The sequence below is a fragment of the Physeter macrocephalus genome, chromosome 14 (assembly GCF_002837175.3).
Source record: "Physeter macrocephalus isolate SW-GA chromosome 14, ASM283717v5, whole genome shotgun sequence".
Taxonomy (NCBI): domain Eukaryota; kingdom Metazoa; phylum Chordata; class Mammalia; order Artiodactyla; family Physeteridae; genus Physeter; species Physeter macrocephalus.
Window position 1 is genome coordinate 100,878,844 of NC_041227.1, and position 25,087 is coordinate 100,903,930.

Consider the following 25,087-nt stretch of genomic DNA (forward strand, 5'->3'; position numbering starts at 1 on the left):
TGTGGGATCCTCCCGGACAGGGGCACGAACCCGTGTCCCCTGCATCGGCAGGCGGACTCACAACCACCGCGCCACCAGGGAAGCCCCCTCTGTCCTTTTAAAAACCAGGTTGTTTGATTTTTTTTCTTTGCTATTGAGTTGTATGAGTTCTTTATATATTTTGGATATTAACCCCTTATATATAATCTCCAAATATTTTTTTCCCATTGTATAGGTTGCCTTTTCATTTTGTTGTTGATTTCCTTTGCTGTGCAGAATCTTTGTAGCTCGATGTAGTCCTACTTTTTTGTCTTTGTTGCCTAGAATGAATGTGTGTTTGGGTTTGTGTGGTGTTTCTCAAATTTGCCTGATAAGATATCCCAGAATGCTATTTATTTGTTAACTGTGTATTTTTGGTTACTGAGAGAAATAGGAAGATAAGAGTATCTTGGCACAAAGATCTCCATTCTTTAAAATGGCATTTTATAGCCCACATACTCTTTTTTTCTTAAACATGTTACATTTTATTTTATTATTTTATTTATTTATTTTTTTGGCTGTGTCAAGTCTTAGTTGCGGCACTCGGGATCTTCGTTGCAGCACGTGGGATCTTTCGTTGCGGCATGTGGGCTTCTCTCTAGTTTGGGCACGTGGGCTCCAGAGCACGTGGGCTAGTAGATGTGGCACGCGGGCTCTGTAGTTTGGGGCACACAGGCTCTCCATTTGAGGTGCACGGGCTCAGTAGTTGTGGCGTGCGGGCCTAGCAGCTCTGTGGCATGTGGGATCCTAGTTCCCTGGCCAGGGATCGAACCGCTTTCCATGCATTGGAAGGCAGACTCTCAACCATTGGAGCACCAGGGAAGTCCCCAGAACCAACATAATCTTAAATGTAGCTACAAGGCACCATCGGCATATGACAGCACCTTGCTGGTATTCTCTTAGTTTCACTGTTGACTTCCCTCCAGGTTTATTATTACCGTAGCCAATGTATATATGTGCAGAAAGAGTGCTCTATACTCATTACTTCTTTTTTTCAAAATTTATTTTATTGATGTATAGTTGCTTTACTATGTTGTGTTAGTTTCTCGTGTGCAGCAAAGTGATTCAGTTATGCATATAGATAATAGTTTCATGCTGATTACTTCTTGACTTGAACTGGATTCAGGAGAATAAGGCACGAACAAAGGATAGCCAGTCATGTTATTACCCTGCTTGATCGATCCCTCTTTAGAGGAATGGTGGTCTCTGTTCTGGGAATGTGATTTTGGGTAGATGTATTATCAAGGACATTTCTGGCATGTAGGGACTTGGTAATGTGCACTGCCCCTACTCCAGTTACTCATTCTTTCTTTAGTTTACTTTTGTCTGCTTAATAATCTCAGCAGTGGGGACTGCGTGGGACCAGGAAAGAGAGGAGAGATAGACTGAGACATTCATATTGTCTTTTTATTTCCTTTTTACCACATAGTGTACACGTTTCCCTGGAAATAATATTTGTAAATAATTACTGCATTCCTGTACTAGCCCCTAAGCTTATTTAGTTCATAATACAGATGAATACATTCACAGTTGTATACTTTTAAAGTCTTCTTTTAATTATTGTTGTTAATTACTCAGTATTTTAACCACATTATAATTTAGGTAGAATTCATGGGGTTAGCCAGGGAAATCTGATCATTGATTATGAGAGAAAATGCATTCTGTATTCAAACAGTTCTTTCCACAAGGTATAGTTTGTGAGTGGGGAATGATTTCCATGTTTCTTAATAACTAAACTGCTTGTGAGTTATTTTAAGGGCTGCTTTTGGGTTAGGGTTTTGTTTGATTTTGCTAGTCAATCTTTGAATTTTCTAGGTAATTCCATGACATCATAGATTTGGACTGGATGAGTGAGGTAGGTCAGGCCTCAAATAAGTCACTTTCTTTGCTGGAGCCTGCTGAGCTGAGAGAGAGCAAATAGTGTTTGTGTTAAAATATATATAACAAAATTTGCTGTTTTAACTATTTTCAAGTATACATTTAAGTGGCATTAATTACATTCACAGTGTTATGGAACTATCACTACTATCTTTATCTAAAATGTCTTCATCACCCCAAACAGAAATTCTGTGCTTATTAAGTGGTAATAACACCACCTACCCCTCCCACCTTCAGCCACTTTCTGTCTCTATGAATTTGCCTATTCTAAATATTTCATATATGTGAAATCATACAATATTTGTCTTTTTGTGTGTGGCTTATTTCCTTTGCATAATGTTTTCAAGATTCATCCATGTTGTATTATGTGTTACAGCTTCATTTCTTTTTATGGCTGAATAATATCCCATTGTAACTAATAACTTTTAAAAGTGGTCAGTTTTATCTCAAACATCCTTCTCTGTAACATTTCTTTTACATTGTTGAAGTTTTTGTGTCTTGCTAAGTGTTGGATGTTGTAAATCGATGTGGCAAATCACCTTGAAAATATAAGATGTCATGAATTCAGTGAAATTTTTGTTTTTCATTCTACTTCCTTTAAATTTGGGAGCATTGAAACCGTTCTATATATTCACCTGACCTAGTCCCAGCCTCATTTCTGGTTTTAGAGATAAGGGTGGAGCTAGAAGCCACTGGGGATTTTGGCACGGTATCATGGTCCCAAAGTTTTTGCTGTCACTACTAGAACTCCCATTGGAAATCTGCTACCCCTCAGCGATGGAATTAAGCTATTTGAATTGGGAAATGGGAACCTTGCCTTCTAGGCACATGAACAAGTCCTTTTCCCCTGCTGCTCCTTAACCAGAGTTAATATGCATACTGGTTAATCCCATGCTGCTCTCTAGATGGAATTAGATTAGTGAACAGTAGGAGAATATTTAAGTCTTTAATCACTACCATGCAGCATAAAATTGTTTTAGCTTAAGGAGAAAGGTCATAGCTTTGTTAGCTAAAATTTTCCAAGCTTGATCATGTTCTTCTATCCTATGTATAATACTGAGTTTTAAAAAAATTCTGAATATATTACATTTAATCTTGTTGCATTTAGCCTAGTGTCCCTGCCTAAGATGAATTTGATTCTATATTCTGCTACCTATTTTATTAGCCATTCCTTCCATCTTTGTCATTTATACAGTTAACACACATGGCTTCTATGTCATAATCCAAATCACTGGTAAAAAGTGTTTAATAGTTATGATAAAATATAAAGCCCAGGTTGGCACTTCTTTATAGCCTTTTTTTCCAAAGAAGGTATAGAATTTTTAATCAACACTCTTTGTGTTTATAATTTTCAATCAGATTTGCATGACCCTAACTATAATTATTCAGTCCACAATTTACTATATTATCTAAAATGTGTTATTATGAGACCTTGTCAAATACTTTCCTAAATAAAGTCAGCATGTTTATCTTAATTCTTATTAGTTAATTTGATCACTTTTACCATTTTAAATTTCTGGAACATGATCTTTGTTGTAACATGGAAGCTAATTAACTTTTTGTAACTTCTAGGCTAGCTTTATAGTTAGGCATATGAGGAAATTGGTCTACTTCTTATGTGATCTCTTAAAGGGAAAGGTATATTTTTTAAAAATTCACTTTTCAACATTTATTTTATTTTATTTTCATTTTTGGCCACAACGTGCTGCTTGCAGGATCTTAGTTCCCTACCAGGGTCTTAGTTCCCCATCAAACCCGGGCCCCCTGCAGTGGAAGCTTGGAGTCCTAACCACTGGACCGCCAGGAAATGCCCATAAAAATTTACTTTTCTAGAGATTTGAATTGAGTCCTTTTTGAAAATAGTAGTAGAAAAATGTGAGAATTGATATATTCAATGATTAAAGGATTGTTTCATTCACTTGAAAATAGTTACTTACTATATTATGGTAAAACAAAAGGTATGTCAAGTTGACCTTTTGCCAGTTCCTATAGACTGTTTATTTTTCCAAAACTAAACATTCATCACATCATTGTAGGAGAATCTGAAGCATAAGATGAATCCAAGTCTAAAATTAATTTTGCTAAGATTTCTATATGTTTCAAAATCATTTAAGTAAAAACAAGCGATATCTGTATAAATTTGATCTAAAATGCCCTACTTAAGGAGTAAACAAATGACTTATCTATTATAATTATCTTTAAAAATGTATTTTTCTAATATCATTTATATAAAAAGGAATAGTGAGTGCTGAAAAGCAGTAAACAATCAGATAAAATCCCTGTCCCTCATGTGGCTTACATTTTTTTCAGGAGAGACAGATAATAAGCAAAACATACAGAATGAAAAAATTGCCCATCTTTTAAAACTCTCAAATGACTGTACTTTGTATAATTTATTCTCTTCATCTTTCCTTTAAGATAACATTAACAGAAGGGTATATGTTATTAGTTCTTTTGATCCTAAGGAGCAGAGAATCACTTAAGTTTCCTTAAATAAATGGTTGGTTATAAGGAATACAAGAAAATAGGAATCTTAGACTACTACTGTGTCTGGTTTTAACATTGAAATGGGCTCACATTCAGAAGAATGAAATGGAGTTCAGGAACTTCAAAATTGTCTAGGATCCTGTGTATTTTAATCATTAATGTGTCCCATGAATCTACTCCTAATTTCTTACGGTTGATAGCATTTTAATGGAAAGTGAAAAGATGCAGTGGGGAAGATTGCTGGTAGGTTGGTCAGAATGGAACTCTAGCTGCCAACAAACCTGGATGGTGGAGTGAAATGTCTATTTTCTTTTTTATTATTTTAATTAATTAATTAATTAGGCTGCATCGGGTCTTAGTTGTGGCACATGCGGTCTTTCATTGTGGTGCTTGGGCTCTTTGTTGCAGAGCATGGGCTTCTCTCTAGTTGTGGCACAGGCTCCAGAGCACGCTGGCTCAGTAATTGCAGCATGTGGGCTCTCTAGTTGTGGCGTACGGGCTCTAGAGTGCGCCCCCTGCATTGGAAGGCAGATTCTTAACCACTGGACCACCAGGGAGGTCCCTGAAATGTCTATTTTCTTAAGTGCACTCAATAATTCAAAAAATATTTGCTGTCTGTAATGTATGAGGCGCTAAAGGATTTATTGCAGTATTTAAGATCTACCAAAAATGTAAAGAAATAAAGCAGAATAAAAGCATTTTCTATACAGATGAAATCCTCTGTACCTTTCTCCCCACAATGTTCATTTCCCCACAGAAATCATAATTGTTTTCCTAAAATTGATGTTTCAGAAAAGTGGTGTTTCCAAAAATTGGTGTTTTAAGCTTTTGGGTTGGAACAAGACAGGTTTTTTAAAGTGGGAAACAAAATTCAAAGCTGCTTTCTAACAGTAACTTAATAGGTTAAGGCACTAATTGTCTATTTAAAAAATCTTTTCTAAACAAACAAGGAGAACATTTGTGCTGAACAATCATGTATAATCAGGTGTTTATTATTAGTTGATAGTGATAAACAGGTTCTAAGTTAGTAGAAGTTCTCCCATGTTTGTTTATTTTTAGTATGTTTTAATTGTGGTAAAATATTTATAACATAAAATTTACCATTTTAACTATTTTTAAGTACACGTTTCAGTGGCAATAATTTCATTCACCATGTTATGTTGTGTCCAGTCATCACCACTATCTATTTCCAAAGTTTTTCATCACTCCAAATAATATAAGGTTATTTTTCAGTCATAAAAATCCTGTTGATGGAATTGGATGACTCTCCATGACAGCTCTTTTTGTTGGTTCAGCTTTACAGGCAGTGTCAATTTTCCCCCCTTTTTTCTTTTTTTCCTGCACCGAAGCCAAAATGTTTATTTTCAATTTGTTACTCATTCATAAGACAATGGTGCACATTTTAATGGATCTTTTTCTTTTAATGAATTTTTTGTGTGTGTGGTATAGTTGATGTACATATATATATAAGATTCAGGTGTATGAAATAGTGATTCACAATTTTTAAAGATTTTATTCCATTTATAGTCATTATAAAATATTGGCTGTATTCCCTGTATTGTACAATATATCCTTGTAGCTTATTTATTTTATACATAGTAGTTTTCATCTCTTAATCCTTTACCCCTGTCTTGCCCCTCCCCTCTTCCTCCTCCCTGCTGGTAACCACTAGTTTGTTCTCTATATCTGTGAGTCTGTTTCTTTTCTGTTGTATGCACTACGTATTTGTTTTTTTGTTTGTTTTAGATTCCACACATGATATCGTACCGTATTTGTCTTTCTCTGACTTATTTCACTTAGCATAATACCCTCCAAGTCCATCCATGTTGTTGCAGATGGCAAAATTTCATTCTTTTTTATGACTGAGTAGTATTCCGTTGTGTATATGTATGTGTACACACACACACCCCACGTCTTCTTTATGCATTCATCTGTTAATGGATACTTAGGTTGCTTCCATATCTTGGCTATTGTAAATAATGCTATGAACATTGGGGTACATGTATCTTTTTGAATTAGTGTTTTTGTTTGGCAGTGTCAAATCTTTGGCACTTACATACCAGAAAGAGCATCTATAAATCAGTAGTGCAGTAATGGAAGTCATGCTAGGGAGAGGTCTTGTGCAATTAGGTGCATGGCTCAGAAGTGGTGTCTGTCATTTCTATCCATAACCTTTTGGCCAGAAGTAGTCATACAGCCCTATTCAGCTGCAAGAAGCATGAGGAAATGTCTCCATGCCTTATGTCCCCAAAGAAAGGAGAACTACCCTTGTGAGAGCATCAGAAGTCTTTTCTACAAATATCTAGGCCCAGTATTCTCATGCTTTATGCTCTCAGATTCCCTTTTGAAGTTACCGCTTAGAATTATCTTCTCGTTATCCTACTTCCATGTTACCTTAGTTCAGTGACGTCCTCTAGAAAGGAACATAGAAACATTATTAATATTGAAACATTCAGTCGATATCAAAATGTAATGATTAGTTGGAGATGAAATGGAAAAGATTGCATGTATATGGGAGTATTAGTATAAATTCATGATGTGTTTTACTTTCCTAGATCTGTCCACTGAAAAGTTTGAGAAACAGTCACTAATACCCAGGCAATAAGCACTACTAGTATCCTGATTGTGATCTCTAAATACAGCTTCCCATTTAAAAGAACAAGGCTGTTTGGAAAAATGTCTGATTCTAGGTCTGGGTCAGGGAATTTATAAAATGAGCTTAGAACATCTTGTCATACCAGCAAGTAAGGAAGGTGTAAGACACTCCTTAGAGTCATATAGAAGGGATTCAGGAGCCAATTCGAAGAGTCTCCCTCTACAAAGGGATGGGCAAAAATGGGGAAATTGATCATCACTAAGGATAATTGTAAGAAGATTGAAACATATCAAATATATTTTTTAAAATACCCCTTTTGGGACTTCCCTGGTGGCGCAGTGGTTAAGAATCCACCTGCCAATGCAGGGGACACGGGTTCAATCCTTGGTCTAGGAAGGTCCCGCATGCCACGGAGCAACTAAGCCCGTGCGCTACAACTACGGAGCTTGTGCTCTAGAGCCAGTGAGCCACAACTACTGAAGCCTGCACACCTAGAGCCCCTGCTCCTCAGCAAGAGAAGCCACCGCAATGAGAAGCCCGTGCACCACAACGAAGAGTAGCCCCCACTAGCCACAACTAGAGAAAGCCCGTGTGCGCAGCAATGAAGACCCAACACAGCCAAAATAAAAAAATAAAAATACTCCTTTTGGACACAGGTTTCCAAGACCACCCCCAGATTCATGATTAACAGGAAGGGATCCCAGGACTGAGCATATAGTCACACTCACTATTGTGATTTATTATAGCAAAAGGATACAAAGCAAAATCAGCAGAGGAAAGGAATATGGGGCAAAGTCTGGAGGAGACCAGGTGCAAGCTTCTAAGAGTCCTCTTCCAGTAGAGTCGCACAGGATGTACTCAGTTTCTCTGGCAATAAGTTGTGACAGCAGGTGTGAAATGTTGTCCACTAGAGAAGCTCTTTAGAGAGACTCAGTGCTCAAGGCTTTTATTGGAGCTGGTCACCTGGGTACTTTCTACCTATCACATACCAAAATTCCAAACTTCCAAAAGAAAGCAGGTGTTGAGTATAAGCCACATTGTTTTTTGTTTTTGTTTTTTAAATAAATTTATTTATTTTATTTAATTATTTTTGGCTGCATTGGGTCTTCGTTGCTGCGCGCGGGCTTTCTCTAGTTGTGGCGAACGGGGGCTACTCTTCGTTGTGGTGCGTGTCCTTCTCATTGCGGTGGCTTCTCATTGCAGAGCGTGGGCTCTAGGTCGCACAGGCTTCAGTAGTTGCAGCACGCGGGCTCAGTAGTTGTGGCTCGCAGACTCTAGAGTGCAGGCTCAGTAGTTGTGGCACACGAGCTTAGTTGCTCTGTGGCATGTGGGATCTTCTGGGCTACTCTTCGTTGTGGTGCGTGTCCTTCTCATTGCGGTGGCTTCTCATTGCAGAGCGTGGGCTCTAGGTCGCACAGGCTTCAGTAGTTGCAGCACGCGGGCTCAGTAGTTGTGGCTCGCAGACTCTAGAGTGCAGGCTCAGTAGTTGTGGCACACGAGCTTAGTTGCTCTGTGGCATGTGGGATCTTCTGGGACCAGGGCTCAAACCCGTGTCTCCTGCATTGGCAGGTGGATTCTTAACCACTGCACCACCAGGGAAGCCCTGCCACATTGTTTTTATAAACAGTTTAGGTAGTTAACCACATTTAACATTTAGGGAATGGTGGAAATCTTCCTGAAATCCAAGTTCACAGATATCAGTCAAGGGCCAAACTTGCTAGCAGACCTAAGGATAGCAGTCTTAGGTCTTCTATATTTTCTTTTTTTCTGCACAGATACCTTTGAAAGATGCTGGGAAACCAACTCATATTTTAAAAACTGATTAATGAAGGAAAAGAATCAAACATTTATTCTGGCTCTTCTATACAAAGTGCATGCATCTCGGGGTAACCAAATAGTAGATTAGGAGAATTTTCTCTTTATCGAAATATTTCAGCCAATAAACAAAAGAATTACTAGCCTTTTTTAACCTTTAATGAATTTGTGAATCTAGGCAGTGATCATTAATGGCTATTAATATCACAAAAAGAGAGATAAGCAGTCATTATGTGCCTCCTGATGGAGATACAGTAGCACCAACTGGGAGATGGTTCTTGCCAAAAAATATAATTTAAACGTGATCAATTTTTTGGATCTAACTCCCAATTTACAGGAAATACAGAGGATAGACAATACAATAATCAAAATGCAGACTTTGGAAAACTCTACAGGACAAACATCTTGCTTTCTTCAGCAAATAAATTGTGATGAAAAAGACAGGGCGTGAGAAGAAGAGGGAGAGAGAAAGAAAACCTACAGCTCAAGAGAGTTAAGAGACTAGCAACCAATTATATATTTTAGATCCCAAGTTGAGCAAACAAGTTGAAAAAAAAAATAAGGCAGTTGGGGAAATTTGAATACTGACTAGATACTTGATGATACTAAGGAATTTTTGTTAGTGTTTGTCTTAGTCCACTTAGGCTGCTGTAACAGAATACCATATTCTGGATGGCTTATAAACGGAATTTTATTTCCCACAGTTCTGGAGGCTGAGAAGTCCAAGATTAAGGTGCCCGCAGATTCAGTGTCTGGTGAGGGCCCACTTCCTGGTCATAGATGGCCATCTTTTTGCTGTGTCCACCCATGGCAGAAGGGGCAAAGGAGCTTCTTAGGCCTCTTTTATAAAAGCACTGATCCCATTCATGAGGGCTCTGCCCTTGTGACCTAATCACCTCCCAAAAGTCCATCTCACACTGGGTTTCAACATATGAATTTTGGGAAGACAGGTTTTTTTTAGTTGTGATAATGATATTATGGTTATATTTTAAAGTTATCTTGTAGAGATAGACAATAAAATATTTACATATCAAATTAAGAATAAACTGTATATCAGGTTTTTAAACTTTATTTAAAAATTTTTTTTATGGAAATAGAGTTGATTTACAATGTTGTGTTAGTTTCTGGTATACAGCAACGTGATTCAATACACACACACACACACACACACACACACACACACACACACACACACTATTTTATATTCTTTTACAGGACATTGAATATAGTTCCCTGTGCTATACAGTAGGACCTTGTTGTTTATCAATTCTATGTATAATAGTTTGCATCTGCTAATCCCCAAATCCCAATCCATCCCTTCTCCACCTCATCCCCCCTCCTGGCAACCACAAGTCTGTTCTCCATGCCTGTGGGTATGTTTCTGTTTCATAAATAAGTTCATTTGTGTCATGTTTATTTTTAAAATTTATTTTTTGGCCACACCACGAGGCTTGTGGGAGATTGAACCTGGGCCCTCAGCAGTGAAAGCACAGAGTCCTAACCACTGTACTGCCAGGGAATTCCCTGTGTCATATTTTAGATTCCACATATAAGTGATATCATGGTATGGAACCCTTCACGAATTTGCATGTCATCCTAGCACAAGGGCCATGGTTATCTTCTCTGTATCATTTCAGTTTTAGTGTATGCACTACTGAAGTGAGCACTAGCAGGTCTTTTTTTTTTTTTTTTTTTTTTTAAAGCACAAAGAGTTTGTTGTTGTTTAGACATTTCTAGAAAAATCAATTCTATTTTTTTTTTATTTCTTTGGCTGCGTCGGGTCTTAGTTGCGGCACTCGGGATCTTTGTTGTAGCAATGCGGGCTTCTCTCTAGTTGTGGTGTGCAGGTTTTCTCTTCTCTAGTCGTGGTGCACAGGCTCCAAGGCATGTGGGATCTGTAGTTTACGGCACACGGGCTCTAGCTGAGGTGCGTGAGCTCAGTAGTTGTGGCACACAGGCTTAGTTGTCCCACGGCATGTGGGATCTTAGTTCCCCGACCAGGGATTGAACCCACGTCCCCTGCATTGGAGGCGGATTCTTAACCACTGGACCACCAGAGAAGTCCCTATTCTTCTTTTTTTTTAATAGCTAAAGAAGATTATTAGAGGGATTTTAAAATAAAGATCTTATAACAAATTATAGTAATAAGTTAACACTTATGTGCCTTTTAAAAAGTAGCATCAGAATATCCTTGCCTATCCTGTGCACAATGCCTCTCTTCAATCCTAAAAACAGTGTGAATAGTAATAAGCATGGCACTTAATATTTCATTAATGTTAAATCATTGTCAGTTATAAGGTGACTGTTGATTTAAAAATAACTTTTTGAGGGTGAAAAAAGACATTACACATTTGATGTTAGATGCATGATTTCTGACACATTAATAAAAGGTGGAAAATGCATACATCTTAGATTTCAGGCGATGTGGTGATTTTCCCGGGCCTCCTTTCATCATCTGTTAAATGAACTTTTGAACTTGGTGGTTTTGGAAAGTTATTGCCGTTTGTTATATTTTGGGAGTGAGGGACCAGTATATTCCAGCATTCCAACCAGGTGAATTCAAAACAAAATCTTCTACATTTTACAAATACTTGCAAAATTGAAAATCATACCTTACCCAAAATTTCTTTCTCAAGTTTACTGTTACTACTTTGCTCTCTTTGTACTAAAGTCAGTGATCAAAAGTGAAAAGACCACATTATCAAGTTAAAGTGGGGAGAAAGGGATGCCCAAAACATAGTGTCTGTAGATTGGGTTTGTGATAGTTTGAAATTTCTTAATCTTCAATATATTTCACCAAATGGTATACATCTTGCTGGTGATGTCTTTCATTTCATGTAATACTAGAGAATGTATATAATTGTACTATAGAACTGTGAAGTGGTTAAGAGTTCAGTTTCAGGAATCTAGGTTTGCAGCTTCATTGATGTATGACTTTGGACAAGTTACTTAGATCTCCTTGGGCTCTAGTTTTCCTCAGCCATAAAATGGGGACACCTGTAATGTCTTCCTCATGGAATCATCTTGAGGCTTAATACTGGTAAAGCACTTACAACAATAGTTATATGCCATGTAATAACCATTTAAGTGTGTTAGCTATTGTTTTATAATAATAAATAAATAATAATATCAATGGAGTTGATGTTGGGTTAAACACTATAGTGCTATGATTAACTAATTTCTTGCTGACTGGCAATATACAGACTGAGATACATGGTATAATATCTTAGTATATAACAGTATACTTCCAATTTCTCTGTCCCATCTTTTGTGCTGTTGTCATGTGTTTTACATATGCTATAAGCAAAGTAAAATTTTACTATTATTCCATTAGCCAGCCAGTTGTCTTTTAGAGCAATTAAAAATTAGGAAACAAGTAAATTTTATATTTACCTTCATTTATGCTGTTTCCTACTCTTATTTCTTTGTGTAGATACATTTATCTGTTTGATATCATATTTCCTTCAGCCTGAGGTACTACTTTCTTTTGCCCTTTTATGTAGTACATGTTCGTTGGTAATGACTTCTCTGGTTTTTGTTTGTTTGTTTTAAAATATTTATTTATTTACTTATTTGGCTGCACTGGGTCTTAGTTGCGGCATGTGGGATCTTTGTTGCAGTGTGAGGGATCTTCAGTTGTGGCATGCAGGATCTTTTAGCTGCGGCATGCAAACTCTTAGTTGCAGCATGTGGGATCTAGTTCCCTGACCAGGGATGGAACCCGGGCCCCCTGCATTAGGAGCATAGAGTCTTAGCCACTGGACCACCAGGGAAGTCCCATGACTTCTCTGTTTTCATTTTCCTGGAAAAGTCTGTTTTTCTTTCTTTTTCAAAGATATTTTCATTGGGTATAGGATTCTCAGTTTGTTTTTTTTTTCGTTTAGTGCTTTAAACATGTCATTGCACTGTTTTCTGGCTTATGTAGTTTTTGATGAGAAATGTTTCTCTCAATGTAATGCGTCTTTTTTCCTCTGGCAGCCTTAAAGATTTTCTTTTTATCTTTTGATTTGAATAGTTTGGGTATGGTTTGTCTAGTTGGCTTTGGGAGATTAAAAGTATGATTTACCCTACCTGTTCTCTGAACAACTTACATCTGTGGTTTTGTGTCTTTATTAGTTTTGGAAGATCCTCAGCCTTTATCTCTTCAGATATTTCTTCTGACCCATTCTCTTTTACTTCTTGGATTTCAATTACATGTATGTTAAATCATTTGATATTTTCTCACAGCTCTTGGATTTTCTGTTTTGTTCCCTCCCATCCCCACATTTTTTCCCCCTCTGTTTCATTTGGATAATCTCTAACTTGAGTCTGTTGAGTTTACTATTGAGCCATTCCAAAGCTTTATTGAACTCTATTCACATGTTTTTCCTTTGTCAATATGTGAGGTTTTGGGTGTTTTTCTCTGCTTCCTTGTGTGACTTATAATTTGTGGTGGAAAGATAGATGTTTTATATAGGACAGTAGAGACTGAGCTAAATAGTATTTATGCCTGGCTAGGTCTTTAGCACAAGTAGTTGTCAGTTTAGTCTGTAGTTGAGCTGGTTTTTTGTGTTGCTATGGCTACTCACAGTGCACTACAGGCTTCAAATTCCAGACTAAGGTTACCTTTTTTAGGGTAGAGGCCTGTTTGCCAGAGGACATTTCTTATGTCTGCTCTATCTTTAACTTTTGATTTTATTTTCTCTTTGTTACTGTACCACAGAGAAGATCTCTCTCCATACTCTTCCCTCTCCTTCGGCAGTAGACTGCTGTTATTTATTCCTCAGTGTTTGCTAGCACAGTGGCAGAGGTGGGTGAGGGGTACCGGGGCGGGGGGGACATTCTCTGTTGTCCTATTTCTGTCTCAGTTCTAGGGGGTCATTATGTCTCTGGATCTTGGAGGGCAAGACTTTCTCAGTGATTCTGCCTTTCCCCCAATGGTAGGGGATTTTTAAAGGTCTGGAGCTTTAAAAATCAGAGATAGAGGGGGTTTTCTGTTACCTTCCTCTGGTTATTCAGGGGCTAACTAAAAATAGTTATTCTATGAAGTATACTTCTTATGTTCTTTTTATGTTTTATATATTCTGATTTGGGGCCATCTCCCTATGCTAGTTTTTGCTCTCAGTGGCACTAAACACACAGTTTTTGGCATCATCTGTCAGAGTATTATTAAATATATTTATAAATATAATTTAATGAATATGTATTTTCATATGTTGACCATTTAAGTTTTATTCCTTGAATTATCTTTAATCGTGTATTTCAATGACAAATTCTGCATGGCAGATACTAGGTCGGGTTTTTTTCTTTTTTCTTTTTTAAACAACACAGCACTTCCGATGCCAAATGTGTGGAGTTTTTTCCCCACATCAATCAGTTCTCCAACTCTCTGAACACCAACTGGGTGTCCTACAATTCAATTCAGTTCTGATACTAACTATCCAGAGTTAGTGCAGACCCCACAGGTCTCCCCCCCACTTCAGAAGTTGCCAATCGCAGGTCCCCGACCTCCTGTACTTCTGACCAATCAGCTATAAATCGAGGGTTCCCATGTCCCCCTTCTGAGATTCAGTAATTTGCTAGAATGGCCCACAGAACTCAGGAAGGCACTTTATTTAATATCACCAGTTTATTATAAAGGATATAACTCAGGAACAGCCAAATGCAAAAAGATGCATGGGATGGCGGGGGACAGTTGGGAGGGTGATGGTGCACAGTATTACTTGTCCTTTCTGGATGTTCCAACCTTCTTGCACCTTGATGTGTTCACCAACAAACCCGTAGTTTAGGGGTTCTTATAGAAGTTCCATTACATAGGCATGAATGATTAAGTCACTTGCCATTGGTGATTAGCTCAATCTTCAGCTCCTCTCCCTTTCCCTGACTTTGGGAAGTGGGGCTGAAAGTTCTAACCCTCTAATCACATCTTTAGTTCCTCTGACTACCAGCTCCCATTCTGAAGCTTTGTAAGGACTCACCAAGAGTCACCTTATTAGCATAAATTCAGGTATGGTTTAAAGGGGTATTATCAATAACAAAAGATGCTCCTTTCACCTGTATCACTCTGGGAATTCCAAAGATTTTAGAAGCTCTTGTGTCAGGAACCTGGAGGAAGACCAAATATATGTTTGTTGTATCACACTATCACACTAGGCACTCAACACAGAATTGTTGAATAAATGAATTTATGTGATTGCTGTTACTGTCCCTTTCTTATGAATAGCTTTTCTTCTTTATTTCTGATTACCATAATACTCAATTCTAAGAGTATAAAAATGTCTTTCTGTATTTTCTTGTTTTTTTTTACTTAAAATTTGAATATATTTGACATATAACATTGTGTAAATTTAAGGTATACAACATGTTAATTAGGTACATTTATATATTGCAATATAATTGCCACTGTATTTCTGAACATTCACTTAGAGAATGTTGATCTTTCAAATCAAAATTTTGTGTATATGTTTAACAGAGGTTGAAGGAAGTTGTCTAATTGCATGAAATCCTTATCACATTATTGGGACTATTGAAGGGGAGGAACTTATCTTTTTGGACCTTGATGAGGACTCCCAAGAGAAAGAAAATTCAGTGTGTGAGCCAGTGATATATGTACTTTAGGATAAGTACAGTATATTCTTGGCTGAGTGCCATAACAAGGTGTAAGGGAGGAAGAAGAGGGAGAAACAACATCATTGCACTAAAATTTTCCAGGACCTTGTTTGGAGATGGAGATAAGATTTGTTAAAGGTGATATCAGCCTCACATTCCACGACAACTGAAATGTCTATAGTTGACTGTATCATTCATTTTCTCCTAGGTGATTTATTGTTCTTTTGGTGGAACATCCAAAGGACTGCACTTCAATAACTTAATAGTTGGACTTGTCCTTCTTACAAGAGGCAGAGATGAAGAGAAAACAAAATGTGAGTACTTTTATTATCTCAAAATGTTAAAATACTACATCTGTGTACAGAATAATCTACCTCAAAATTTTGATGACAAAGGATTTGAAGTGATGTTTCTCCAAAGAAGATATACAAGTAGCCAGTAAGCACTTGAAAAAATGTTAAACATAAGTAGTTATTTGGGAAGTGTAAATTCAAATTACAATTAGATACCACGTAAGTGTAAGATAGATAATGAAGCCACTTTGGAAAACTGGCAGTTTCTCAAACTGTTAATCACTGAGTTTTCATATGATCCCACAATTTCATTCCTAGGTATATACCCAAGAAAACTGAAAACATATATTCATTAAAAAAAAAATGTTCCTAACAACACTGTTCATAATGGTTACAAAATGGTGACAACCCTAATGCCCATCAACTGATGCATTCAGCATAAACAAAACGTGATATAACCAACAGTAGACTATTACTCAACAATGAGAAGGAATAAAGTAGTGTGTAAGAGCAGAAAAAATTTCCCTTCTAGGTTCTTTGGCTGATCTAATAATTAAGTTGATATAGGACAGATTAACAGGAGAAAACCAAACAAATTTTGTATGTATGTACAGGAGCCCCATAAAAATATGAGACCCAAAGGGCAGCCAGGTAATTGAGGCTTATATAACATTCTGAGCTAAGGAGAGGGATAGGGATCTGAGGGTACAAGAGGAAGGGAGTCCATTCACAGGAAGGCAGAGGAGATGTTTGGAGAACAAAGGTTGCCCTGTTATACTAGTTTCTTAGGTAATAAAGTATCTCTGATAATAACTCTCTTTCTGGTATAGGCCTTTTTTCCAATGTAAATTTAGGCTGTTGATGGGGAGGTAATGAGCTTTTCTGAATCTGCTGGGTTTTGATTGCCTTTAAGCTCAAAATAATTGTCAAGCCAAAGTGACGTATTTGGGGGCAACAAATTCTGCTCTCCTCCAACAGATACATGCTACAACATAGATGAACCTGAAAACGTTATGCTAAGTGATAAATGCCAGTCAAAATAGGCCACACATTATGTGGTTCCAATCATATGAAATGTCCAGATTAGGCAAATTTATAGAGACAGAATATAGATTAGTGGTTTCCAGAGGCTAGGGGGAAAGAGAAATGGAGAGCTTACTGCCAATGAGTATGGGGTTTCTTTTGGGTGAAAATGTTCTGTAATTAGATAGTGGTGATGATTGCACAGCCGTGTAAATATATTAAAAAAACACTGAATTGTACACTTTAAAAGAGTGAATTTTATGGAACGTGCCTTATATTTCAGTAAAGCTGTTATTTAAAAAATAATTCTGAAGACATAGATTTAGCAATCTATTCTTGCCTTCCTTCACAAATACAACCAGAAGTTCCCTTGATAATACTTTATACAAATTCTTGGTAAAAGGTTTAATTATTTTTAATGGTTTTACTTTTAACTTCAGAGATGAATTTTATTAGGTGAATTATGTAAGCCCAGAAGAGGATGGCACCTTTAAGTTCTACTAAGCAGGGAAATTTTCTATTACAATGAGACGGCATCATTTACCCTCTAAATGTGAAAGGGAAGACAACCTTAGTTGATCGTTCATTGTCCATCTGTGTTTCCTAGGATATGCATTTATTTACTTAATTTTTAATTCATTCATTTAATTACTTATAATGTCTTAGTTTCCTCATTCTTTTCTTTGAGCTCCCCCAAGGCAAATCTGCTCTTAACAAGAATATTAGTAAACAATGTAAATTTTATTGAAAATTTTCCAGGGAAGATGAGAGGGAAATGTCAGATGACAGTTAAAATTTAAGTGACAACATGGGAGGACTCAGCTAGAATTGCTCTGTCCCTGACACTCTGACCCCAATGTCTGGCACATAGTGGGAATTCAGTAGTATAATTTGACTATTATCAAATAAGGTAGTATAATTTGACTATTATCATAATTAATGATTCTCAGAGCAAAACATGGGAGAAAGACCAAGACCAAAAGCTAGCTTGAGCAATTACTATATGTATGACTCTGGGCCTCTTCTTTGATCTTCGGAGCCCCTGTTTTTCATCAATACAAGGATGAAAGTAATATCCACCAAGAACTTTCATTGTAAAACTCAGAAGAAAAAATTTATGTAAAGCACCTGGCAAGTATCAAGAACTAGCAGGCAATCAATAAATTGTTAACTTTTACTGTTTTCTCAAAGTGATTGTTTATATACACACATATGTACCTACAATTAAACGTGTGAAAAACATTGAGGCCAAAATAAACTTTCAAAGAAGAAAAAAAGGAAGAAAATTTTCCAGGGGAAGTTTAGGAAGGTGTTTATATTAAAGAGTATGACATTTTGCTCTAAAAATCCCTAGAATTTTACCCTTGCCCACTGGATGCTGGTATTTCTCTTTTCTTTCTTCCTTTTCTAAGCTGCCCTCTTACTGCTTCTAAATCTCTCAGAATCTTCTTTCTCACTTCTGAATTTAGACTATTGTTCTTAAGCTGTTTCCTTTTTTACAGTTTTGTTGAGGTATAATTGATATACAATAAAATGTACATATTTAAAGAGTGTACATTTTGATGTTTTCAGACATGTATATATCCACATTATCACAATCAAGATAATGAACATATCCCTAAACCCAATTTTATGTATTGGAATTTAACTGAGATCCTGATTTTTTCAAATTAACATCCTTCTACCAACAAACACATACTCTGGCTCCAGGTAGCCAATAAATAAAAATAACCAATTTGAGGGTCATAAACACATATATTTAAAATTTTAAATCATTTTTATTATACAATTGTATTAGTTTCCTAGGGCAGCTGTAGCAAAGTACCACAAACTGGGTGGCTCAAAACAACAGAAATTTATTATCTCACAGTCTGGAGGCTAGAAGTCCAAAATTAAGATGTTACCAGGGCCTTACTCCCTCTGAAATCTACAGGGAAGGATCCTTCTTTTTACCTAACGTCTGGTGGTAGCCCTCAATCCTTGGTATTCCTTGGCTTGCAGTTGCATCATTCCAATCTCTTTCCATCTCATCCTTTCTTCCCACTGTTTCTGTCTTGTCTTCTTATAATTAATCATATTGGGTTAAGACCCACCCTAATGACCTCATCTTAACTTGATTATATCTGCAGAGACCCTGTTTCAAATAACGTCACAATCATGGGTACTGAGGTTAAGACTTCAACATCTTTTGGAGCGGGGGAATATAATTAAACCCATAACAGATGGTCAGAGGCTTCTAGCAGATATTCCCCTTAACAGATTATCAGCCATGGCATGTCGGAGGGCAGGCAATGGAACCCACTGGACCTTCAGAGGGATGGAATGTCTCTTCTATCTTTCTATCTCCTATCTTTCCAAATAAGGTCATATTCTCAGGTACTTGGAGGTTAAGATTTCAGCATGTCTTTTGGGGGGATGCAGTTCAACTCATAACAGTAATATTTCAAACATACATGTAGTATGTACTTCCACCCAGCTTTATTATTTCTTACCATTGTGTCATATTTGTTCCAGATCTTGTGTTTTTGTTTTTTTTTTGCGGTACGCGGGCCTCTCACTGTTGTGGCCTCTCCCGTTGCGGAGCACAGGCTCCGGACACGCAGGCCCAGCGGCCATGGCTCACGGGCCAAAGAGGCAGATCTTTATTGTTTTTTTAAAGATTTTTTTTTTGACGTGGACCATTTTTTTTTTTTTTTTTTTGTGGTATGCGGGCCTCCCTCTGCTGTGGCCTCTCCCGTTGCGGAGCACAGGCTCCGGACACGCAGGCCCAGCGGCCACGGCTCACGGGCCCAGCAGCTCCGCGGCACGTGGGATCCTCCCAGACCGGGGCGCGAACCCGGTTCCCCTGCATCGGCAGGCGGACGCGCAACCACTGCGCCACCAGGGAAGCCCCCAGATCTTGTTTTTTAAGAAATAAAAGATTATAGCCAAGGTGAGGCTCTTTCTCAGTATCCCTCCATGTTCCCATCCACATTCTTCCCTTGACAGAAGTAACCACTCTCATGAAATTGGTGATCTTTCATTCATCATGCAGGTCTTGATACATTTATGACATTTGTATGTATCCTTAAACATATCTTCAACTGTTTTACAGATTTAAAACTTTAAAAATAAATTATATACAATACAGGTTTTGCAATTTGCTTTCCCCCTGAATATTGTTGATATTTACCCATGTTGAAACACTTAGTTCCTTTATTCTAACTGCTATATAGTATTTCATTGTGTGTGTGTCTCTCAGGTTACCTATTTTTTTTGTTGATAGACGTTTATCTTTTCTTTCCTAAATTTTGCTATTACAAAAAATACTTCAGTATATGTTGTACCTCATGCACGTATGTATGAGAGTTTCTCACAAGTGGAGGTGGAGTTACCTAGAAATTGAATTTCTAGCATAAATATTCACCTTTACTAGATTTTGGCAAGGTGCTCTCCAAAGTGTTACAGTAATCTATACTCATTAACAGTATATAAGAGTTCCTGTTTATCCCAGTTTATTGCTAACACTTGGTATTGTCACACCTAAACATTTTTGTAAATTTGGTATTTGAAAAGATACCACATTCCTGTTTTAATTAGCATTGTTTTTTTAAGGAATAAATTAAATTATATATTTATAAAGTGCTTGGCACTACTAATCACTCAATAATTGTTACCTATCTCTTCCCTCCCTACTTCCACCAGAGTACATTTAATCTATGATAAAATTACTTTATTCTTTCTTTCTCCTAGACATTTTTAGTCTTTTTGCAAGTGAATCCGGGAGCTATGTTATACGGGAAGAAATGGAAAGAATGCTCCATGTGGTGGATGGTAAAGTCCCAGACACACTCAGGAAGTGTTTCTCAGAGGTATATTTAAAGATTTACATTTCATCCCTCCCTGTGGACAAAGTATTAACTCTTAGTTGTATAATGAATTTAGCTGTGATGAATAGATGTTTATGTATAGCATATTCTTGACATTTTTCTATTTAATGGTTGATGCTTTAACGATTTGTGTGCTATGCTCAAAGGTCCATGACACTTACCACTGCTGTGCTTGTGAATCTGAAAATTCCCAATTCCCAATAAAGGCAACTGTCTATACTTAACAGTATAATGAAACATACTCCCCCACTGTCACACCAGCACACATACAGACACACACACAGGTGATCCTGCAGAAACAGCATTGCTTAGGTCGTGGTGCTCATTGCTTTTCATCATGAGCATGTAGATATATCACTCATTGACCTTGAGCCACAGGTGACCTCTGTGAGCCATCAATGCCTATTTTATCATTTATTTTACTTAATTGATTTGCATAGTGAAATATTTGGGTTTTAAAAATTTGTCATTTTCCTGTTTTCATAAATAATATATTTTCATTGTAAAAAACTTTTAACAACAGAAAATGTGTATCTTTAACAGAGAAAATTCTTTTATTTCTTTTCAGAGGTCTGCTAATATGGGAAAAGTCCCAAGAGATGGCAGAGTAAAGTCCTTTTACAAGTTTCTGATTCTTTCCTGCAGCACTCAGTGCTGTATGATTTCTTATGGGTGGCTATTTGACACACTTCCATTTCACTTTCACTGCTCTTTGGTTTTATTCAGAGAGTTTTAATTCAATTTAGTTTAGTCACCTTCCTAACTATATAAGCATTGATTGTTAATACCCCAGCCATATGTGGTTCTTTTTTTTTTTAAATAAATTTTATTTATTTATTTATTTATTTTGGCTGTGTTGGGTCTTCGTCGCTGCGCGCGGGCTTTCTCTAGTTGCGGCGAGCTGGGGGCTACTCTTCTTTGCAGTGCGTGGGCTTCTCATCGTGGTGGCTTCTGTCATTGTGGAGCACAGGCTCTAGGTACGCGGGCTTCAGTAGTTGTGGCATGCAGGCTCAGTAGTTGTGGCTCACGGGCTTAGTTGCTCCGCAGCATGCGGGATCTTCCCGGACCAGGGATCGAACCCATGTCCCCTGCATTGGCAGATGGATTCTCAACCACTGCGCCACCAGGGAAGCCCATGTGTGTGGTTCTTATATCTCTTTGGACTCTCTGGCTTTACCTTTAGCTTTTCATCACTCTGGCTTTAAGTTTCCTCTGTGTTGATAGCACCTGGAGATTTCCCTTTCTTGCTTTTGAGCTTGGCTAAGCAGTTTTTGGTAGTAGTTACAGTGTTACATTTTACTCAGCATTTCTGTGTGTTTGGTGCAGAAGGATTGTCCTTCTGCATTTTTGGTTCTGACTTATTGACTGGAAGTTGCTGTGATGGTATTTCAGTACCTCATGACAAACTAGATCATTTTTTTTTCCCCTAATAAAATTTGCTGACCAGAAAAAAAAACTGATCTAATCTTTACAGGCCTGATTACTTGAATTTTTCACAGAGACGTCAAGTGCTTTGCTCATTTCCGGGGAGAATGTATATATATACATATATATATTATTTTTTCTAAATATTTTATTTATTTGTTTGTTTGTTTATTTTGCCATGTTGGGTCTTAGTTGCGGCATGCAGGATCTTTTGTTGAGGCATGCGGGCTTCTCTCTAGTTGTGGTGTGAGGGTTTTCTCTCTCTAGTTGTGGCACGCAGGCCCCAGGGCACGTGGGCTCTGTAGTTTGTGGCACGTGGGCTCTGTAGTTTGTGGCACGTGGGCTCTAGATGAGACGCGCAGCCTTAGTTGCCCCGCGGCATGTGGGGTCTTAGTTCCCTGACCAAGGATTGAACGGGCATCCCCTACACTGGAAGGCAGATTCTTTACCACTGGATACCAGGGAAGTCCCTATTTTTTTTTCATTTTAATAAGGTTTATGCAGGCATTACCATTTTATAGATGGGGATTAAATGTGGTTAACCACCCAGTTCTCTTATAATTTAGGCACAATAGCAGGTACATATATTAGATAATAATTAGTGCTATAGGGAAAAATAAAGTAGACTACAGGGCATAGGTGGTGATGGGGAGGAGGTAGCCAAGTATAAGTATTTTGTATAGGATAGTTAGGAGAGGCTTATCAGAGAAAGTGACATTTGAACAAAGAACTTTAAGGAAGTGAGAGAGAAAACCCACGCGGATATCTAGGGAAAGCATTTTTCATGAAGAGAATATAGCAAAAGCCCTCAGGGGAAGTGTGTTTGACTTGTTCAAGGAACAAGAAGAGGTCAATTTAGCTGGAATGGAATGAGCCAGGGAATAGTAGGAAATGAAGCTACAGAGGTTGGGGGAGGGGGTGGGATGGGGTAGGGAGATTACACATGGCCCTGTAGGACAGTGTGAGTTCTTCAGCTTTCACCCTGAGTGAGATAGAAATCTTTAGACGTATTTGAGCAGGAAAATATATGAGTTTTTGTTGCTGTTGTTTAATTACTTTTTTTTTTTTTGGCTGCATTGGGTCTTTGTTGCTGTGCGCGGGCTGTCTCTAGTTGCAGCGAGCAAAGGCTACTCTTCTTTGCGATGCATGGGCTTCTGATTGTGGTGGCTTCTCTTGTTGCGGAGCACAGGCTTTAGGGCGCACAGGCTTCAGTAGTTGTGGCTTGCGGGCTCTAGAACACGGGCTCAGTAGTTGTGAAACATGCACTTAGTTGCTCCGCAGCATGTGGGATCTTCCCGGACCAGGGCTCGAACCCGTGTCCCCTGCATTGGCAGGTGGATTCTTAACCACTGCGCCACCAGGGAAGTCCTAATTATATTTTAAATGTCATCATTTTGGCTCTTACGTAGAAGGTACACTGAACAGAGTCTGATTAAGGTATCTGAATAATCCAGGGAAGAGGTCATGGTGTAACAGTGAGGTGATGAGACTTTTCAGATTCTGCATTTATTTTGAAGGTGGAGTTGACAGGACCATTTCTTGTATTGATGATGGGCTGTGAGTGAAAGAAAAAAGGATGATTAAGGTGTTTCGCTTGATTTAGTAAATGAATGGAGTTGCCATTAACTGAGATGGCTAACGCTATAGGAGAGGGGAGTTGGAGGTTTCAAAAGCAAGAGAAGTTTAAGACATAATTAGAAAATCATATTAGACATTCAGGTGGAGTTGTAACTGTGCTTTTTGACATATAAGTTGGAGTTCAGAGGAAAGGATTTGTTGGCTTATAGATGTGGATGAGGTCATCTAGGAGTGAATTAAGATAGAAAACGGATTGGAAGACTGAGTCCTGTACTCTGACATATGGCGAGATCATGAAGAACCAAAACAGGAGCCTAAGGAATAGCCTGTGAGGAGGAACAAAAGAGAATGGTGTCCTAGAAGCCAAGTGATAAAAATGTTTCAAGAGGAAGGAGTATTAACTACGTCAAATAAGCCGAAAGATCAAGTGAGTTGTCCTTTGATCATTGAGAAGGGATCATTAGATTTGACAACATGAAGGGTAGGTGATTGGTGTAGGTCCTGTGGAGTTAAAAAATCACTGGAGTCAGGATACTAGAAGGAGTGTGCTCATAAGAGGAAATTGTGACAGGGACAGTGGAATGCTTAAGATTGCATTTATTGGAAAGAGAATGGTTATTATAATAAAAATATCAATATAAGACTATGGTAATAAATGGTTGGGTTAGTCTTGTATGAAGGACAAGATCTATGGAAGAGGGAGGATGAAAGAAATGAGAGGCCTAGGTTTTGGGATACTCATGTGTATAGCTGTTTAAATCATTAGGTACTTAAGGTTGGTTAAAAAAAAACCAAAAAACAAGACTGTAAATGGGCTAATTTTACGTAATTCAACTATTTGATGTATTTATCTGCTGTAATTTCTGAGTAATGTGTGTGATGTGATCCAGACCCTTGCTTTTCAAGTTACCATGTTTCAGTAACTTGAAATGAAGGAAATCCACATAGGAGTTATATTGGGTTTTTTCTTACTGAATTTTTTTGGTTGTTGATTCTCAAGGTGGAAATTCATATTTTACATTGTTCTTCAAAGATGTATCAGTTTCAGAAGTCTGTTTATTTTTAATTGCCTTTTATAGTACTGGAAATTTTTTTTCTAGACTGCTATTATGACAGTTTATAAAAGGAGACTTTCCCTTTACTTCCCTTATTTGGAGCCATGATTCAAAAACATAAAAAGTCAGGTTTGGCAGATGGAATTTTGCTGCTACCAGTTATATGGAGTGATCCCAATGGACTAGTGGATTTCAGAGACTGCTTTATATTTCACTAAGTCGGCCAGGCAGTGAAGTGTATAGTTTAGGCACAGAGACTTTGGAGCCTTGACTACCTGCGTTCACTCCTATCTCTTCCATGGTATAACCTTGAACGCATAACTTTTTGGAGCCTCAGTTTTCTCATGTGTAAAATGGGGATAATAGTATCTCCTGTAGAGGGTTGCTTGAGGATTAAATGAATACAAAAATACTTAGAATGGTGCTTACGGCATTGTAAATACTCAGTAAATGTTACCTATA

The 25,087-nt window shown here is 37.7% G+C and overlaps 1 protein-coding gene and 1 non-coding gene across 2 annotated transcripts in view; one reads left to right on the top strand and one right to left on the bottom strand.

Annotated features, from left to right (window-relative positions):
• USP32 (ubiquitin specific peptidase 32) overlaps positions 1–25,087 on the top strand; it is a 207,523-nt gene that overhangs the window by 85,009 nt on the left and 97,427 nt on the right. Inside the window, exons 3-4 of the mRNA XM_024127662.3 lie at positions 15,591–15,696; positions 20,431–20,549. Of these exons, the coding sequence (XP_023983430.1) occupies positions 15,591–15,696; positions 20,431–20,549 (225 nt within the window). The remainder of the gene's footprint in view (positions 1–15,590; positions 15,697–20,430; positions 20,550–25,087) is intronic.
• Positions 10,355–10,459, bottom strand: LOC112066037 (U6 spliceosomal RNA). Its single transcript, XR_002892398.1, has one exon. It is a non-coding gene; the product is annotated as a U6 spliceosomal RNA (small nuclear RNA).